The sequence below is a fragment of the Platalea leucorodia genome (genome assembly GCF_965183815.1).
Source record: "Platalea leucorodia genome assembly, chromosome: 5".
NCBI classification, from domain to species: Eukaryota; Metazoa; Chordata; class Aves; order Pelecaniformes; family Threskiornithidae; genus Platalea; species Platalea leucorodia.
In genome coordinates, this window is record NC_138827.1 from 74,873,574 (window position 1) to 74,890,413 (window position 16,840).

The window sequence follows — 16,840 nt, forward strand, 5'->3', positions numbered from 1 at the left end:
TGCAACTGGACTTTGATGTGATGTGGACAACTATTTTCAGAAAAGCTTAGACTTTGTTTCTGTTACTTTGCTGTAAAACCTCATTAAAGTTGCAATGCTGCTAGAAAATATTCCTATAAAATTAGGCCAGGTTTTAAATATTCACATTTGAATTGCTGAATTATGATATTGGAAAGTTCTTGGAAAGATGTCTAACTAGGACAACACTTAGTCAAGAGTGCCTTCAAACAGATGTAGCTTGCCAGGCAGAAAGAACATTTATAGAAATCAGTCTTTGAAAGAAGGCCTAGTGATTCTGCAGCTTGCAAAGTATTTTTGTCCCAAATGTCATTTGCAGTTTGAGAACGCATCAGTATCATGCGAATGTTCTGTTTAACTTGTTGGGGTTTTTTTCCTGTTGCCTGGTTAACCCTACAGAACCTTACTCAAGAACAATTTGAAGTTTCCTTCTCAAGCGAATAGTTTTCAGAGTATGTCCATTGTAATGCCTCTTTTAACTCCGCTGTATCTTCTAACAAATACCTGGATTGGAGTCAATTTGATGCAATTCTGTATCAAATTCCTGTACGTTTTTTGCAGATTGGCATGAGATTTGAAGTTCTTGTGTTTTCATTGTATCTTAAGGAACTGATACTGACTCCCAAATCTTGCAAAGAATTGCTGTCTTCCCTGTTCACGTCTGAAAACATACTGAAAAAATTTTTTCAAAAAGCTAGGTTTTAGAAAATTCTTTTCATGATTCCTGTTGTTGAGGTCATACATTTTGTGTCTTTTATAGGTACCTGGAAAACAGCCATATTTCAGCATTTGCCAAAAAATTTGGCTGGTCAGAGTTTATGCTTCTCCGCAAACCTTTAGAGAGATTCCAGTGAAGAATAACACATATTCAGAGTAGCATTTAAGGAAATAAAATGATCATTGTATTTTCCAAAAGATACTGTCTAGCTTAAGAAACAAGATCCAGCCACCTGAGATCAGTGTTAGAAAGTTAGATATCACAGATGGCACACAATCTATTAACCTTCCCAAGAGATTAAACCCCAGATGATACGACTGAAATATATAACTCAAGCTTGCATTTATGAAGTGTTCATCTTTATAAAGATTTAAGAATCCAAGTCCTAGGGAATACATCTTGTAAGGAACTTTTGAGTCATCGATCATCTTCCCACCATCCCTTTTCTCCTCCCACGTACCTGCATTGCTCAAACTAAAGGAAAAAATGTCTTTACTGTCAATAAGTGCATTGTGAGACTCCCTTTCTTACTCATTTTTAAATCCATCATTGTTTAAGAAAATAGTTGGAACCAGAGGTCATGAAAAGTTAAAATGTGTCTGTTTACTTATAAGCAATTTATAATACTGGAAAACATCTCTCAATAGAAGAGATCTTTTCCAATAGGTGTTACACCTGCATGTGTAGGGAAGCAGGGAGGGAAGCAGTTTCCAGCTCTTTGCAGTCTTGCAGACCTCTGGATACCTGCCTTTCCCTCTCCCTTTGAGAAAAGCACTTGTTAACTGTCTCTCTAAGAGCTTTTGCCTGCTTCCTTAGAAATCCTTTAGGTAAAGTAGTTCTTTGATTCTCTGATTTGAATACTGATCTGAATTTTGACTGTACAGCTACAGTCTTTAGAATACTTGCTCTCATATAGCACCATATGAATTTCGTGGGTAGCCTATAGATGTTGTTTGTAAGGAATGCTCTTCTACTTATAAATGCATTGTCTAGCAACTATTTTCGTTACTAAAAAAGCTGATCTTTGAAAATGTGTCTTAAAGAAAAAGTTTATGTTTAGCTTTAGTTACTAAGAATTTCTGGGTTTCTATTCTATTTGGTATGTTGAAAACATTGTGAAAGCCAGGACCGGTCATGGCCTGGTTTCTTGTGACACACAATACGATGAAGGTCATCATTTCCATTTTTAGAACTGCTTACAGTACATTCTCAGTCCTCTGTTGTGACCTTTTCTAATCTATACTGCTTCACCAACAGTCAGTACTTGTTGTTCCTTAGCAGTCTTATTTTGTCGCTGCGTGACCTATTTCATTATTCTCTCATTATTTATGAATCTTGACTGTTTCCTTTCTTCTTCTTTGAAAGAAGTACTACTATTGGCAGCTTATACTACTTCTGGCAGCTTATACATCTTACATCCATTCATACACATGTATGTGCATATATGGGTGCATAAGGATGAGATCATTCTTCAATCCTTTAGTACAGAAGCTTACTTCTACACTAAAAAATTCTGAAATATGTGTGGAAATGCTTGACTGGCATTTGACTTAATCAGTCCTATGACTGCGGGGGTTAATTATCATATGATTTTTCTGCCCCCATTTTTAGATGGAGTAAAATTTCTCCTCAAGGATGATTTATCATTCAAGAAATAGAACTTGAAAGGTAAAATAATAGAAGTTATTTTACAAACCAAACGATACACAACAGCCTCAGTTAGCAAGAGGTATAAAAGTGCACAAAACTTTAAGGTCTGCATCATTTTGTATACATGACCTGTATTACCTTTTGTTCTGTGTAACTGTATACTAGCCTTATGTACCCTTTTTTTGCACTAGTACAAAGTATGATAAAATTTAGAACAGAAAAATCTCCCATGGGCCTAATTTTAGTTCTATGTACACTGGTAAAATATAGTTAATGCTGATGTTGTACCTAGAATTTATTATGAACTGAATATATTGTTCACTAAAAGACAAATTATAACCTTAAATTCATATCAAGTTTTTAGATTAATATACCATAATTTGGCAAGTGCCATGTATGGGCTAGCAGATTAGATACTTCCTACTCAAAACAGCTACAAAGTATACCATGTAATTATCTTTATAACTTATATTTTTGGCTGCCAATATTTACTTTGCTACTGACCCTAAGGACATTAACTTGGTCTTAGAGAAATCATAATAAGTACAAGGAGTTGTTTTACTGTATAATATTGAAGTGTTATGGACATATTGTTACCTGGAATAAGACAAGAATAAAGTTTACTTAAGTTGAAGGTAATGCAAAATATTTCCAGTACTGTAATGTTTAATCTGAATTAGGCTATTATAGAAGTTATGACTAAGATTTGGTTTTTGCTTACCAGCACTGGCTCACAGAACTGGAAATTTTAGCAATGATCTTTGCAGCTGCCGTCCATGATTATGAACATACTGGGACCACAAACAATTTTCATATTCAGACAAGGTAAGCAAAGCGGTCTCTTAAGTGCCGTATCTGGAGTTTGCTGTTCATTGGTCTGAACTGTTTCATACCTCTTACTGATATAGCCAGGAAGTAGCCAGGTCATTCCTGATTTTACAAATTGCTTCCTTGACCTCTGTACAGTTAATGGGAGTGCTCACATGATCAGAGACAGTGTGGAAAAGTAAGGAGATAGCTCCATAGTATTTGAAGTAATATTTTGGAGTTGATACGTCAAGAGAGATTTCAAAAAGATTCAGAACACGGACTTGAAAACCCCTCACCCCTCTACTTGCTCACTTAAATTCTGATACGTTCAACTCAAAAATTTCTTCCACAGCATCCCCAGAAAAATATCACTTCACCTTCAGCGATGTGTCCACACCTACTTCAGGTGCTACATTTTGTTTCAAGTTGTGTATTAAACTTACAGGGTCCTAGTACAGAGGGAGAAACCTTCAAGTACAGCTTTAGAAATATCTACTACAAGTCCTCTCCTAGCATGTTTTGACAGCATCTGTAGTAGTTAAAAAAAAATCTAGAAAGAAATCCAGTTTGACCGTCAGGCTAACTGTATCCTCACGCAGGCGCAGTGTGTTATCCTAGCCTCTGGTCCAGAACAATAGCATATACCTCTCTCCCTTAAAATATTTTCAGCTTATGAAAGGAAAATCACTGACCAATCCACTACTGGGTAATAAATGGTATGCCTGATACTTAGCCTAGTACAAAGCATCTTATTGTTCTCTCACACTAGGCTGTACTTTGTTTTTAGTGTCCTCAGTTGAGGAGTCTGCTTTACCTGCTCTTGAAAAAATCTTTTCGGCAAAGCACTGGCATATTCTAACCAAACAGCTCTGTGCTAGAAATACTACTGCTTTGAATAGAAGCATCCTCGCACTCACCTATACAGACAAAGTGCCCAATGGTTACATTTAAATTAAATCTCTAACATACTTGTGCCCCAAGATGTGCCCTTCAATAATGAACAAATTCTAGATCTGCAGCTGAAACAAGGACATAATTCTTTTCTCCCTCAGCATAGTCTGGCTAAAAATAAACTTCAGTTTGTTGTTCCAAGTTTATATTACTTCTCTATTTTTGTCCTTAATATTTTGCTCTGAAATATTGCAACAGTGGAAAATGAATTAAGCTGTTAGCCTTTGAATTTTACTTGGGCATGCTTGCAAGCAGGTATTTGTTTTGTGATGGAGCTCATTCTTCCCTCCTAGTGGAACTTGGCCCTGATGTGGCATCCCAGGGCTGCGATTCCAGGCTTCTTTTGCCTGAGAAAAGGTGATGAAAAGGTTGTCACAGTCATAGCAAATCTTAGCACCATTTAAAACTAGCCATCAGTAGCTATGTGGGTCAAAGTGTGCCTCATAAACACATATAATTGGCAAATCACAGATTTTCTCATTATTTTATTAGGATTATGGATGTAAATATATTCATTTTTTAGGGAGGTTATGGTTTGTTCCCTCTAAATAAAGTTTCCAATCCTATTTTAACTTTTTAGATTGGTACCATACCGTCCACCTGGGTGGTTACACTGAATATATACTATTGCTCAACAGAAAAAAAGGTTAAATTTACCTTATTAATATCATAATAAGCTGCGCTGCTAAATCATCACACCTTTCTTCTAGTACAGACTTTTCAGCTGACCAAATTGAGATACTCGAAAATAGTTTTATCAGAACAGAAGTGTAGCAGAGAGGGGAGACCTGAGGTTGCTTAGCAAGTCAGATCAAGTCTTGGGGAAACAAATTCTCCAAGAATTAATGAAATTTGAAGCTAAGTGTGATAAATCCATACCGCATCAAAATTTGTGAAAATCTATATGTAATGGTGGTATTGTAGGTTAGTCTTTAATTAAGAGGAAAAAGATACTGTCAAGGGTGCTAACGTTATGGTGAGGGTCTGGCTTTAGGAAGCACTTGAATGCAATCAAATTTCAGCTTAGCATATCTTCCATTCCTTTGTTATGAGGCTCAAGGTTTGGCTGTTTTTCTGACAAAAGATGGCATCTGTTTAAAACATATGAAATTGAAATATTAAAATAGTTTACTATTTACAGCTCCTTCTGATTATGAGTGACATGGGCCAAAGCACATCTCTCTCAGAACAGCGGTAGTAACTTCTTAATACCCATGCTATGTGTGGAGCCCCCTCTATTTTTGAATGCATTGCATTTTAAATGGTTGTATTGCCAAAGAGTGCTCTTGAATAGCCTAATTAAAGCATTTCTGTTGCTCTATGATCCTATCTACAGTCAAGAAGCTCAAAGACCTCCTCACAAATTTTTGTCACAGTTATATAAATAAAACATTACACATTTAAAAATATTACTTTCCCACAAACAGTATATACAATGGAATAATAATAGTAATTTTAATGCATTTAGGATGGAAACTTGATCTGTATTTGACACAATAGGAACAAATAAACATAGTTTGAGATATATATATATCTAGTCAATAGTTCTCATAGAGAATACACAGTCCTACCTTTCCCAGTGCCATCATCAGGATGCTATTGCAAATTCTGCCTTTTTTTTTAACACTAGGTCAGATGTTGCAATATTGTACAACGATCGTTCTGTTCTTGAAAATCATCATGTAAGTGCCGCTTATAGACTCATGCAAGAAGAAGAGATGAACATCCTGGCAAATTTAACCAAAGATGACTGGAGGTAAGACCTACTGTGACATTCAAACTTAATTCCAGTATTTAAAAATAATAAAAAACACCAGGCCTTCCCTGTGGAGTCTATTTTAAGAGTTCAAATTACAGGAAGGAGCTTTGGCACTGGAAGGAATAATGGGTATTTAGAGCTTAGGGAAGGCTGCTGTGGTGTAAAGAAGTACTGTTTGGGAGACTACATATAATTTTCCAGTTGAGGTTGTGCATTATGAGGCACAGTGTTGGACTGTGTGGGCAGTGTCTCAGGTGAGATAGCCCTTCAGGAAAACCACAGTGCTGCCCCTCTTGAGCTAGGTTGCCTTTGTCTAACAGTGGGTTAAAACCTCGGTGCAGGGTCACACTCTGCTGCCAGCTTGAGCACTGCTGCCTCTGGGATTTCTGCTGTGTAACATAGCACAGCATAGTCATATCCTGGTTAAGCATTAAAAAATGAATTATCTGGAGAATCCAAAAATAATAAAGGCCCAGAAGCACTACAGAAATCTCTTTTTTCTTCTTCTTAGTTTTAGTGTAATTCCTGAAGAAAATTTGACCAGCTGCAAGAATCAGGATCATAATTGATATGTCACAAATACTAAGACCTGTAAGACCAAAATGAACAAGTGTTAGAGATAAGGCTTTCTTCATTATTAAAAAGGACATTATCTTTGCATATCTTTGACCGCTACGTATAGCATTTAAAATATGAGTCTTCTGTGTGTTTCTGTAAACATAGCTATTATTCAGAGATCCTAAAAATAACTTTTAAATAGATGGACTGTGAAGTTCTGCTTCCAGGAAAGTCTCCCACTGTGAATGATGCCACCATGAATAACAAAGCTATACTCCGCGTTATTTATATTTTCACAAAACTGTACATTTATGAAGGAATATGTGAATGTCAGATCAAATTTTGGTGTGGTGCATGTTTACAGATGAAGGTCTGTTTTACATTGTAGATTTACATGATTTTACGTATCTACATGATCAGAACACCCCTAAATAAAACGTTTATTGAATGTAAGTCTGCCGACCCTTTTGGTTTTCAATTCATTATTTTTCTGTAGCTACTCCAAAATGCTTAATATTAAAGTAATATTATTTTTTTATTTAATACAAAGTGAGAGAGGAAGCATACACTTTTTCATTCTCATAAAAGATTTCTTCTCAGAGGATACTCATTTGGATTTAGTTATCATAAAGCTTGTGTTGCAAATTTAGTTCTGGAGAAAGACCTCTGGAAGTAATTGTAAACTGTAGCAATAATTGTCATATGCACCTAGATTTTCATTGCCAACATGAGTCAGCTTTGCTCTGCTTGGACCTATTTTGGACCTGATAGTTTTGGGGCTGATAGGTCTCTGTGACCCTATTTTTGCTTGTCCTAGCTATTGAGTATGGAGAAAGTGATTGTGTCAGTAGACAGCCATCAGAGGCTAGTATTCTGTCTTTTAAAACCATCATTGTAGAGAGGTAATGATTTTCAAATCTTCAGACTTGTTGCCTTGAGTATGTTTTTTTGAAGTGTTGTTGTTTCATATTGTGTCCTACCAGAGAATGCTTCCAGGTAGAAAGGGGCAGATTTTCTTCAGTTGAATTTCAGTTCAGGACTGGACCAATGATGGCTTGAAGACACTTACGTGCTTCCCCAGCCCTGGCTCCTTCATCACTAGAGACCACCATAAATGAGTATAGTTTGGGAAACCCTGCAGCAACATGCAGTTGCTCCGGCTAGTACAGTGCATCCCAGATGTTCCCTTTTGTTATGTCACTGGGGAAAAGAGTGATAGGATGGAAACTCCTGTGAAAGAAAATATTTCCCAATGGAAAGAGGAGCCTATAGTTTCCAAGTGTGTGATGTTTATACATATTGCTCTGGTGGACTGCAACAGCATAAAGGGAGGAATGTGATAGATTGTCTTCACATTTCTGAAGCACACTCTTCTCTGTATAGATTGCTTGGTCTGGTCTTCCCACGGTTCTTTTTCTTTATGCTATGGACCCTTTGCTCTAATTTTGTTGCATTTCATATCTGTGTGGTTTTTGAACCTGTGATAAACTACCATGTTCCTTTGGAAGCTGCTCAATCACAGACTAGGTGTGTTTGCACTTGCTTTTCAATCTCCTCTCACTGTAACCCAATTTGGATTTCCTAGAGGATTTTATTTTAGTTTTGTGAATTTTGTCTGTATACAGTGGCTGCGCAGATCCAGTCCGTTATAGGCAGCCAGTTTGAAGTTGGTGGGATTTGGCAACCAGAGAAAGTAGAATTTATGGTCTCTTGTTGGGGCTATTCAGTACAACTTAGAAGAGATGTATGAACTGGGTAATAAGCTCAAGCAACTAAATGAGAACATGCAGTTCCATGTTTTGTCGCTTCGCTAGGCAATTACAGTCTGTACTTTCAAACAAACTGGTAACTTCCAAAGTGCCAGTCTGAGAATGTGCACAACCTGTTGAAGTCTGATACTTAATTTAGAAGGTCAGTCATGGAAATGATGGTTTCCTGGTATTCGTTTCTAATATCCAAAAATACCTGTTACCCTGTCATCAGATATGGTTGTTCCTTGGTGCAATGACAGATCTGTTAGCCACTTAAAAGAAGCTCTTTAATTTTCTAATTATTACTAGAGTGAACTTCTTGGTTCTATACTGAAATTCATGCTGTTAGACTAATAGTTTTGAAGTTTGCACCGAGTCAAATTGGAAGCAAATTGAAATGGTAATTTGTTCAACTTTTTAATGTACTTCCTGGCACTGATTAATTTCTTGACTACTGTCAGATCTGTTTTCTTGAGTTGCAGCGATTTCATTTTTTAAAAATTTAATACTCCTGCCTATTTAAACTGTGGTTCTGCTAATTATTTCAGCAAGACGAAGCAAAATGACTGAGAATGACTTTATAGTATTACATTTTCTTTTCTACATGTTAACATTAAGAAGATAAATGCACTAATAAACTGTCAGCTTCAATTAAGTTTAAAACATAGGGTTTGGGTCTGAGCAGGGAAACACTGCCAGCATTCTGATGAGGATGTCCTTTGTGGATAACACATGTGACATTCATAGTCTTTTCTCACCCTTTTCTCAACTCAAAATATATTCCAGTCTTATATTGTCTTGTTTCTCTCACTTAGTGCCCCTCAATTACTAAAGAGGGATCCCTTTCTATCCTCCTTTCTCCTTTGATTTACCAAGCTTCTGGTGTTCTAGTGCCCCATGTGTTACGTCAACAGTTATAGGTGGTCAGGTGGTATTAGTGTCTCAAACCATTCCCATCATAAGGCATACATTGCTATATTGCCTGTTTATATAAAAAAGACTAAAAAACAATATGCATTATATACAATGCATAATGAACAACTTTTCTTTCACTACTTCCCTTGGGAGTCTTCTGTCTGAGGAAAGCAGGATTGCTATAACTTGCAAGATGAACCTTATGTCTTCAGCTGCCAACTTGTTTTTGCTCATCTTAGCCTGTTCCTGCATTTTCTCATTAGTTTCCCACTGACTAAATGTCTTTGTCATGGACAAATCCAGTTAAAGCTGGTTTCTGTTTATGAGTTAACTACTTTTCTGATAAATTAATGTGCCACTCCTTCTCTCTTGTTTATTACAGCATTATTAATGTCATTTTTTCACACCATCTTGCGTCTACTTTTTTACAGTATCCTATCCATAGGACATACGGATATAGGAGGGTTAAGAAAGGATGACAGCACAGGACATGACAGTTTACTTAAGAAAGGTGGAGACTGTATACTCAAAACCAGTAATCTTCCAATTGTGGGCCCAAAAAACCGCTATGCGCTGTACGTGAATGCTGTTACCACTTCCCGTCATAGAACGAAAGACAGCAACACCTACGTATCTTTTGCCGTAGTAGCATGAGCAATGCTAACTGTATTATCCCAATGCCTGTAGCTGTGGACTGTTCAATGAAGTGGGCAGAGATTTCTGATAGGAGTTACCTATGAGACCAGCTGAGGTCTCCTTCAGTATGGAAGTGGAGAGGGTCTTTTTTCCCTGGGAAACGGTTTGGAAATTGTTTAAGTCCAAGAGTAATCTTCTGTGCAATAGTAGTAGACTGAGCATTCATAACTCTCGTAAAGCTTTATTTAACGTTTCCCCATCACTTCTGAATTTTCTGTCTCTCTGTTGATGATGGATGAGGGCACAAGCAGGAAACAACCCTGACCTGTAGGTGGAGAGCCTCTCCTCTGCTGTTAAGCAGCTTTTTAATCTTCAGAAGTGTGTGAGGATGACAGTGCTACATTGTTTGATCCTTATTCAGGTGATGGAGGTAAGAATTAGGGTTTGTCTCCTACCACCACAGTGTGAATCTACTGGAAGCAGCTTTTTGCTTTTCTGTGCATCTTGTGTAGTAGGGGTGGGCTTGTTTCTGATTACTCTTCAGACATGAAAAGTTCCTAGGAAAATCTCCCGTAGAAAAGGGAAGTGAAAATTATTTCGGTCTTACAAACAACAGGGTTTAACAATGCAGAACCCTCAGTTTTCATGCAGTGTTAGCTGTTTTTTTTTTCTTTTTTTTTTTTTTTTTAAATGGGTTTGGCTGTATTTGAAGGGTACAGTTTCAAAGCAATGTGGAGGAGGAACAGTTGGGATGCAAATTAATTACTGTCTTATTACGAGGTCAGATAAGGTAAGGCATTTTCTAAACGCAAGTTGCTATGGCTGCATATTGAGTAGAAGTGAGAGGACTGAGTCTTTATCCAGTTACATCAAAGCAAATCAGGAATAAATACACAAAAATCAATGAGGAGTATCAACTTAAATATGCAATTAATTTGGCTCAAAAGCAGTCTTGATAGTTTTCATAACAAACTATTCTAACAGCCCTAAAGAAAACTGCAATTTACCTCTTTAAATCAGAGTCCTTTGAAAGAAAAGTGCATTGTTAAGTAAATCAAAGACATGAATACAATATGAAAGATTAGTGAGAATGACTAAAGTAGCATTCTACTGTTGTAATTGATACTTGGACATCCTTAAGATTGGGAGTGTGCTCATGAAGATATATGCTACTTAATCAAAGATTTAATGTGGTGAATTGTCCCCAATACACATATAGGCAACACTCTTGCACATAAATCCTCCTAGGCCATTTAAAAAGCATGTAAATAAAGACCCAGTAGATTACTACATGGTCTATATACAATTCTTCTTCATCAAGGAAACAGGATTTTCCAAATCAGTAATTATTGTTGACAAAATTAATGTACTTTCATATACAGTGAGAATTAATACACTTTCTTACATGATTCATGTTTTACTATTTTCATATTCATTTAATAGAAAGCTGATGGACAAGCCAACATCTCTGACCATAATACCAAGATATAGACAAACTATAAATCCTGAACTTGTTCTGATTCATGAAATAGGCATTAAGCTATTTTTGAGATGAAGGGTACTTTGTCATAATGTTCATATATTGGTGTAATATTGATAGTGTTTCACATGTAATACCTCTTGCTCTTCTGAGTGTTTCCACAGCCTTCTTCCTAGGTTTAGTGTTATGCCTGCTCTGCATTTATATGAGGGTGGTAATAAAAGACACAGATAGATCCCCTTGTGTGGTGGTAAGCCCAGAGACTGACTGGTTTTTTGAATACTCTACTGTTGGAAAAATAAGGAAAGACTTATAATGGCTGACAGAACTGCATGTAATTTTAGTTTATACTCTAGAAAAGAGGAATTACAAAACAGTGTGACTCTAAAATAATGATTGCAGAGTGCATTTTCTGAAGTACATTGCTTTCACAGAATCCCTTTAGGATACAACGTTCAAGTTGTTAATAATTTATTTAAATGCTTTTTAAAACATAATAAACCCCGTGATGTTGTTTAGAAAGTTATAAATTAACAAGTACTGCTTAAACAAATGTACCATACATAGAATAAATGAATTGTAATCAGTCATTTTGCTTTTAATTATTCTTAGGGAGTTGCGTAGCTTGGTCATTGAGATGGTCTTGTCTACAGATATGTCGGGTCATTTTCAACAAATTAAAACGATGCGACATACTCTACAGCAGACAGAGGGGTAGGTTATTTTCCATTCTGTTCATTATCTATAGTCTTTCAATGAGCTCATGTACAAGAAAATAATGTAAAGAGTTGCTTTTGTTTTGAGATAATTGGAGCATGTCCTTGAATTGACAGGGTAGACAAAGCCAAAGCCATGTCTTTGATTCTACATGCAGCAGACATAAGCCATCCAGCAAAATCCTGGGAACTGCACTACCGGTGGACCATGGCCCTGATGGAAGAATTTTTTCGACAGGTGCCATTTTTAAAATCTTTTAACAAATCTCGTTCAAGAAGCAATGGTTAAACAATTAAATCTTTTCATAAGCCTACCAGCAAGGATGCTGTTGGTTGTGATTGACAAGCATAGTCAGTAGTATATATTCCTTACTCTTCATACATACCACTGACATTAATTTAACTTTTATGTGCGTGAATAAGATGAAATTGTTATAGCTCTATATCTATTTCAGCTGATACCAGCATTCTGAGTGTTGTAGCATTTTTTTTTCTTTCAATAATAATATAACTTGTCAAGCTGTTTTCATTCTGTAGACAGAGATTTATATATGCTTTGAGTTAAAAAGAAGCACCAGCAGGGTAGGATGAGGGACTTGAAAATAGAAACAATTCATGTTCAGCAAAGAAGGCAAAAAGTTGTCTCTGTTTCACATTTCAGAAAGCCTTCCTGTTTCTTTTCTTTGCCAGTGCTTGCCATGCATATACCATAGATCTGAAGGTTTTGCTTTCATAACAACCTGATCCAAAGCCAGAAGTTAGACAGTATCATCCTGTTAATGCTGTGGCCATATATCCTAAAACAAAAATAGAGACACACCTTTGTGAAAGTCTTTTCATTTCTGTGAGATACTGAATTCAAAGGGAAAGCCCAGTAGGTGTTGGTGTCACTGCTGACATTTTTTTCTCACAGCAGGTGAAAAAAAAACATTTCTCCAAAGGGGGAACACTCTCCCTGTAATGGATATTTGTGACCATGCACATTTTTAACATAACAGTTACTGAAGTACAACTGATAACAAAATCCAGTTTAGGTATTACTCAGTTTCTAGAGTTATGCAGAGGCTTTTTTAAATGGTTAATACAGATAATGGAACAGTGTATGTCTTGCTCGTCTTGATTTTTGTTATTTTGCTATATGCTGACATTTTCAAACCAGATAGGTCACACTGGAAAAAGGGGTCAGAGAATAAAAAAAGCAAGTATGATAAACCATGAGGTTGTTAGGCCCATCTGCCCTAGGAGGTTCCTAGAGGTTCTTTATATGAATTCTCAGTAGGGAGCGTCAGGATGTCCTTGACTCCGGGCTTTGCACTGGGGAGACAGATTGGAGAGCTGGTGCCTTAATCTAAATAATGAATGGACTAAGTTTTGTGGAAATACTGAGTAGAGTCATGAGTTTGTGTCTGCTTCTGTAAATGGAAATGATGAGGATTTTGAACTTGAGAGGAAAAAGGAGGAACAGATTACCCCAGATATATGTTACTTGAAAAGGTCAGAAATGACCAACTGTAAAAACATTTTAGGCACAGAGAGACAGACTAGGCAGAGCCCATGGGACAGTGAGGCAATGTGTCCAGTCAAGTGGATGTAGCATTAGCAATAAACAGTACCACACTGGTCGTTCAGTGCATAGGATCTGCTAATGTTTTAGTTATTCCTTTATCCTTTCATTAGAAGTAACTGGATCCCAAATAAGCTGCTCAAAGACTTGAGAAGGCATTTAACAATAGAATCAAATCACCATATATGTATTTCTGCAACTCAGCAGTATAAATTGTGAAAGTCTTTCAGGCTGTAGAGGAGTGTGCAAGGAACTGAATCCCTCTTTATATGTACTACTAAGAACAGCATGTGTGGAGTAGTTCTAACACATTTAACATGTGATGAAGTAACTGCACGTATATACATGCACTGAGCAGTGCAGACACAGTAGGTCTCCTGCTTCCTAGATGCACTGGCTTGGTTGTGCATCCTCTGGTCTCTTGATCTGAGTGTGTGTGGTGGAAATCTCTGGGATTTCCAAATTTCCATCTCCAGCCAAGATGAAGTAGTCCAAATGTATACAAAGCCCGCTAATTCCTCCTCTTCTCTTCTTTAAAAATAGTAATTCAACTACTTCTATTGCCTTAGAGGAAAAAGCAGCAAAGCCTGAAACTGCTGGTGCAAAAACAATGCTTTAACAGGCAGCTTTCAAAGTAGTGAGAACCAGGAAAAAATGAACATTCACCTAGACAAAAAACTTTGTTAACTGCAGCTAATAGTTAAAATATGTGCCAGTGTTAACTTCAGGGAATAAGCCAAACAACGCTTTAAGTTTAAAAGCAACAACTACAGAAAGTGTGTTATAATGCCAAGAAAAATCTGAGCTACTTGTTTAAAATAGAAATACACCCACCCATCTCAAAACCTTAAAAATAAATACATAGTTCAAGTCACTCAAAGAAGTATCACAGCTCCTATAGCATTCTGCTCTCAGTCTGAATAGATCCAAAAGCACAAGAGAATTTGTCCAGTGAGTTTATTGATTTTTTTTATTTTAAATCTCATGAAATTCTAATGATCAATTTAAATATCAGTGCTGTGTCGATTTACAATAGACTTAGATTCATATGACATTTAAGTATTAATTATGTATTATATTAATTGCAAAGTAATTCATAATTAGGGTAAAGAGCTACTTGAAAACATAAAAAAATTCAAACTTTCTTTGCTAGTGTGGAATTTTTTCTTTTTTAATACCTAGTTAAGGGAAGATTACAAAATTAATATTGCTTTAGAAATCCTGTATTCAACAATGGCTGAAATGGTTAGAACCATGCCAGTTTATATTATATCACAATCTGGCTCCTGCATTTACTCGGAGATACCACTGGCACTGCTCCTGGTAGTAAGTGTTCATGTGTTCTACACTCTGAAGTCAAATTATGAACACTTGAGCATAAAATTTAAAGGCCACAGTGATAAAACTCTCCACTTCCACATGAAACACAATCTGCGAGCTACATCTGTTCCTGTGACTGAAGTGCTTTTATTGGTATTATAGTTCTAAACTTTTCCCAAATCTAGTTCAATGATATATAATAAAAAGACTAAGGAAGGTTGATACTGCCCCCTTCACCCGTCAGCTTCTGATGAAATTTTTGGGAAAATGTTCATGTGCTGCTCCCCACTGAATGATCATGGAACCGCACTCTCGATGACTAATGTAATATGTAAAGCCATTTTACTTGAAAGACTAAGTTTTCCTATATCTATAATGTCAGTGCTTCTGGGGGCCAGGTTTGTCCAGCAACACAAATTGTAGCCTCCTTTGAAAGATGTCTCTTCAGGGTTTTTTTTTTGCACCACTAGACTTCCTTTTTAGGCTTTTGCAAGTCAGTTGGTCTACCGTGCTGAAAATGGAGCTAACACCCCCCTGTCTGTTAAGACTGTTATGACAAAAAAACTCTTTTAATGTGTTAGGTGTTGAAATATTTTCAGAACTAGGTTTGTACAAGTCATCTTGAGCAATGAAATTGAGCTTGTGCTTTTTTATGGCTTCAGCAGCAGAGAGACGTGCCTGCTAGTGAGAATGAGTTCAAGTCAGATCATGCCCTTGACCTGTATAAATCCATTGAAGAAATTTTACACGTTGGACAAACCAATGTAATAGAAGGAAACACTTAGTGTTTGGCATATTATTACAAACATGTCTAAATATCTCCAATCCCATTACATCTGGGATCAGCAGCACTAAACTGTGAATTTTGAAGGACTTCATATATGTTAAATGTCATTGCCACATGCCTTGCTCTTGAGGAGAACTTGCATGCGATAAGTCCCTTTATATAAAAATTGTCAAATGTAAGTCAGAATTTTGACTTTTCCTGAAAATTTAAAGATAAATAATGAGGGTTTTTTTGCCTGTGGCTTGTTTTTATTTAGGAGTATAAAGTGAAAAAAGTAATCTCCTGAATAAATACTGAAAATGTTCAGATTCCTTTGCCTCTCTGTCCCTCTATCAAATATGTGCTTATAATATTAAACGTTGTTGTTTGCAGGGAGACAAGGAGGCTGCTTTAGGTCTTCAGTTTTCCCCACTCTGTGACCGCAAGTCTACTTTGGTAGCTCAGTCCCAAATAGGTAATAACAAGTTGTGTTTTTCTTTTTCTTCTATGTGTAGGAGCATGTAAAATCATGTGGGCATTTCTTATACCCATTTTGAATTTTGAATGTTCCAAATGCCATCATATAGAAGGTATTTTCTTGCACCTATCTCTTCACTAAACTCCTATGCTCTTACAGCAGAAATGTGCTGGTCTCAAAAGAACATGAAGTCATTTCAGCACACGATGCCAAGGAGGGGTAGGAGAGGGATTAACCAAAGTACTGGACGTGAGCTCAACTTTTATTGTACATGCTTTAGAGTTTGGTAGATCATGTCCTCAGACAGACTGACTCTTGCTCAAGAACTCACAGGTCTGTCTCTACTATAATCTGAAATTCTGGTAACGTTTTGTAGATGCATCTTAAATTAAAGCTAATTCATACGTCAGATCTCTGGACTGCAGTTAAGACTGTCAGTGTGGCAGAGTCAAACTACACAGGGTCAAGCCTCCTTGGGTTGACAAGGACCAGTGCATTCTGTTCCTGTCAGTCCTAATTGCATTTTGGTCAACAGTGGTCAAACTTCAGCTTCCCATTTTCAGAAATGCAGGTCTTGTCTCTCTCTATCCCCATTTCCATTGGCAATAATAAGGAAATAAAAATTGGTAAAGATCACTGGGGCTAGTTACAAGGAGATATTAAGTAAAGCAGTATGTCCTACCAACAGCTGTGCCTTTTATGTGAGTGAACACAGTACTCAGGGAAAGATTCTATAGGTGACAGTCTCTT

The 16,840-nt window shown here is 36.8% G+C and overlaps 1 protein-coding gene across 1 annotated transcript in view; it reads left to right on the plus strand.

The window, feature by feature from the left end:
* Positions 1-16,840, plus strand: part of PDE1A (phosphodiesterase 1A) — a gene marked incomplete at its 3' end in the record, with an annotated part of 45,195 nt that overhangs the window by 4,897 nt on the left and 23,458 nt on the right. The window contains exons 5-9 of the mRNA XM_082314524.1: positions 3,111-3,211; positions 5,778-5,903; positions 11,859-11,960; positions 12,080-12,200; positions 16,006-16,087. Of these exons, the coding sequence (XP_082170650.1) occupies positions 3,111-3,211; positions 5,778-5,903; positions 11,859-11,960; positions 12,080-12,200; positions 16,006-16,087 (532 nt within the window). The remainder of the gene's footprint in view (positions 1-3,110; positions 3,212-5,777; positions 5,904-11,858; positions 11,961-12,079; positions 12,201-16,005; positions 16,088-16,840) is intronic.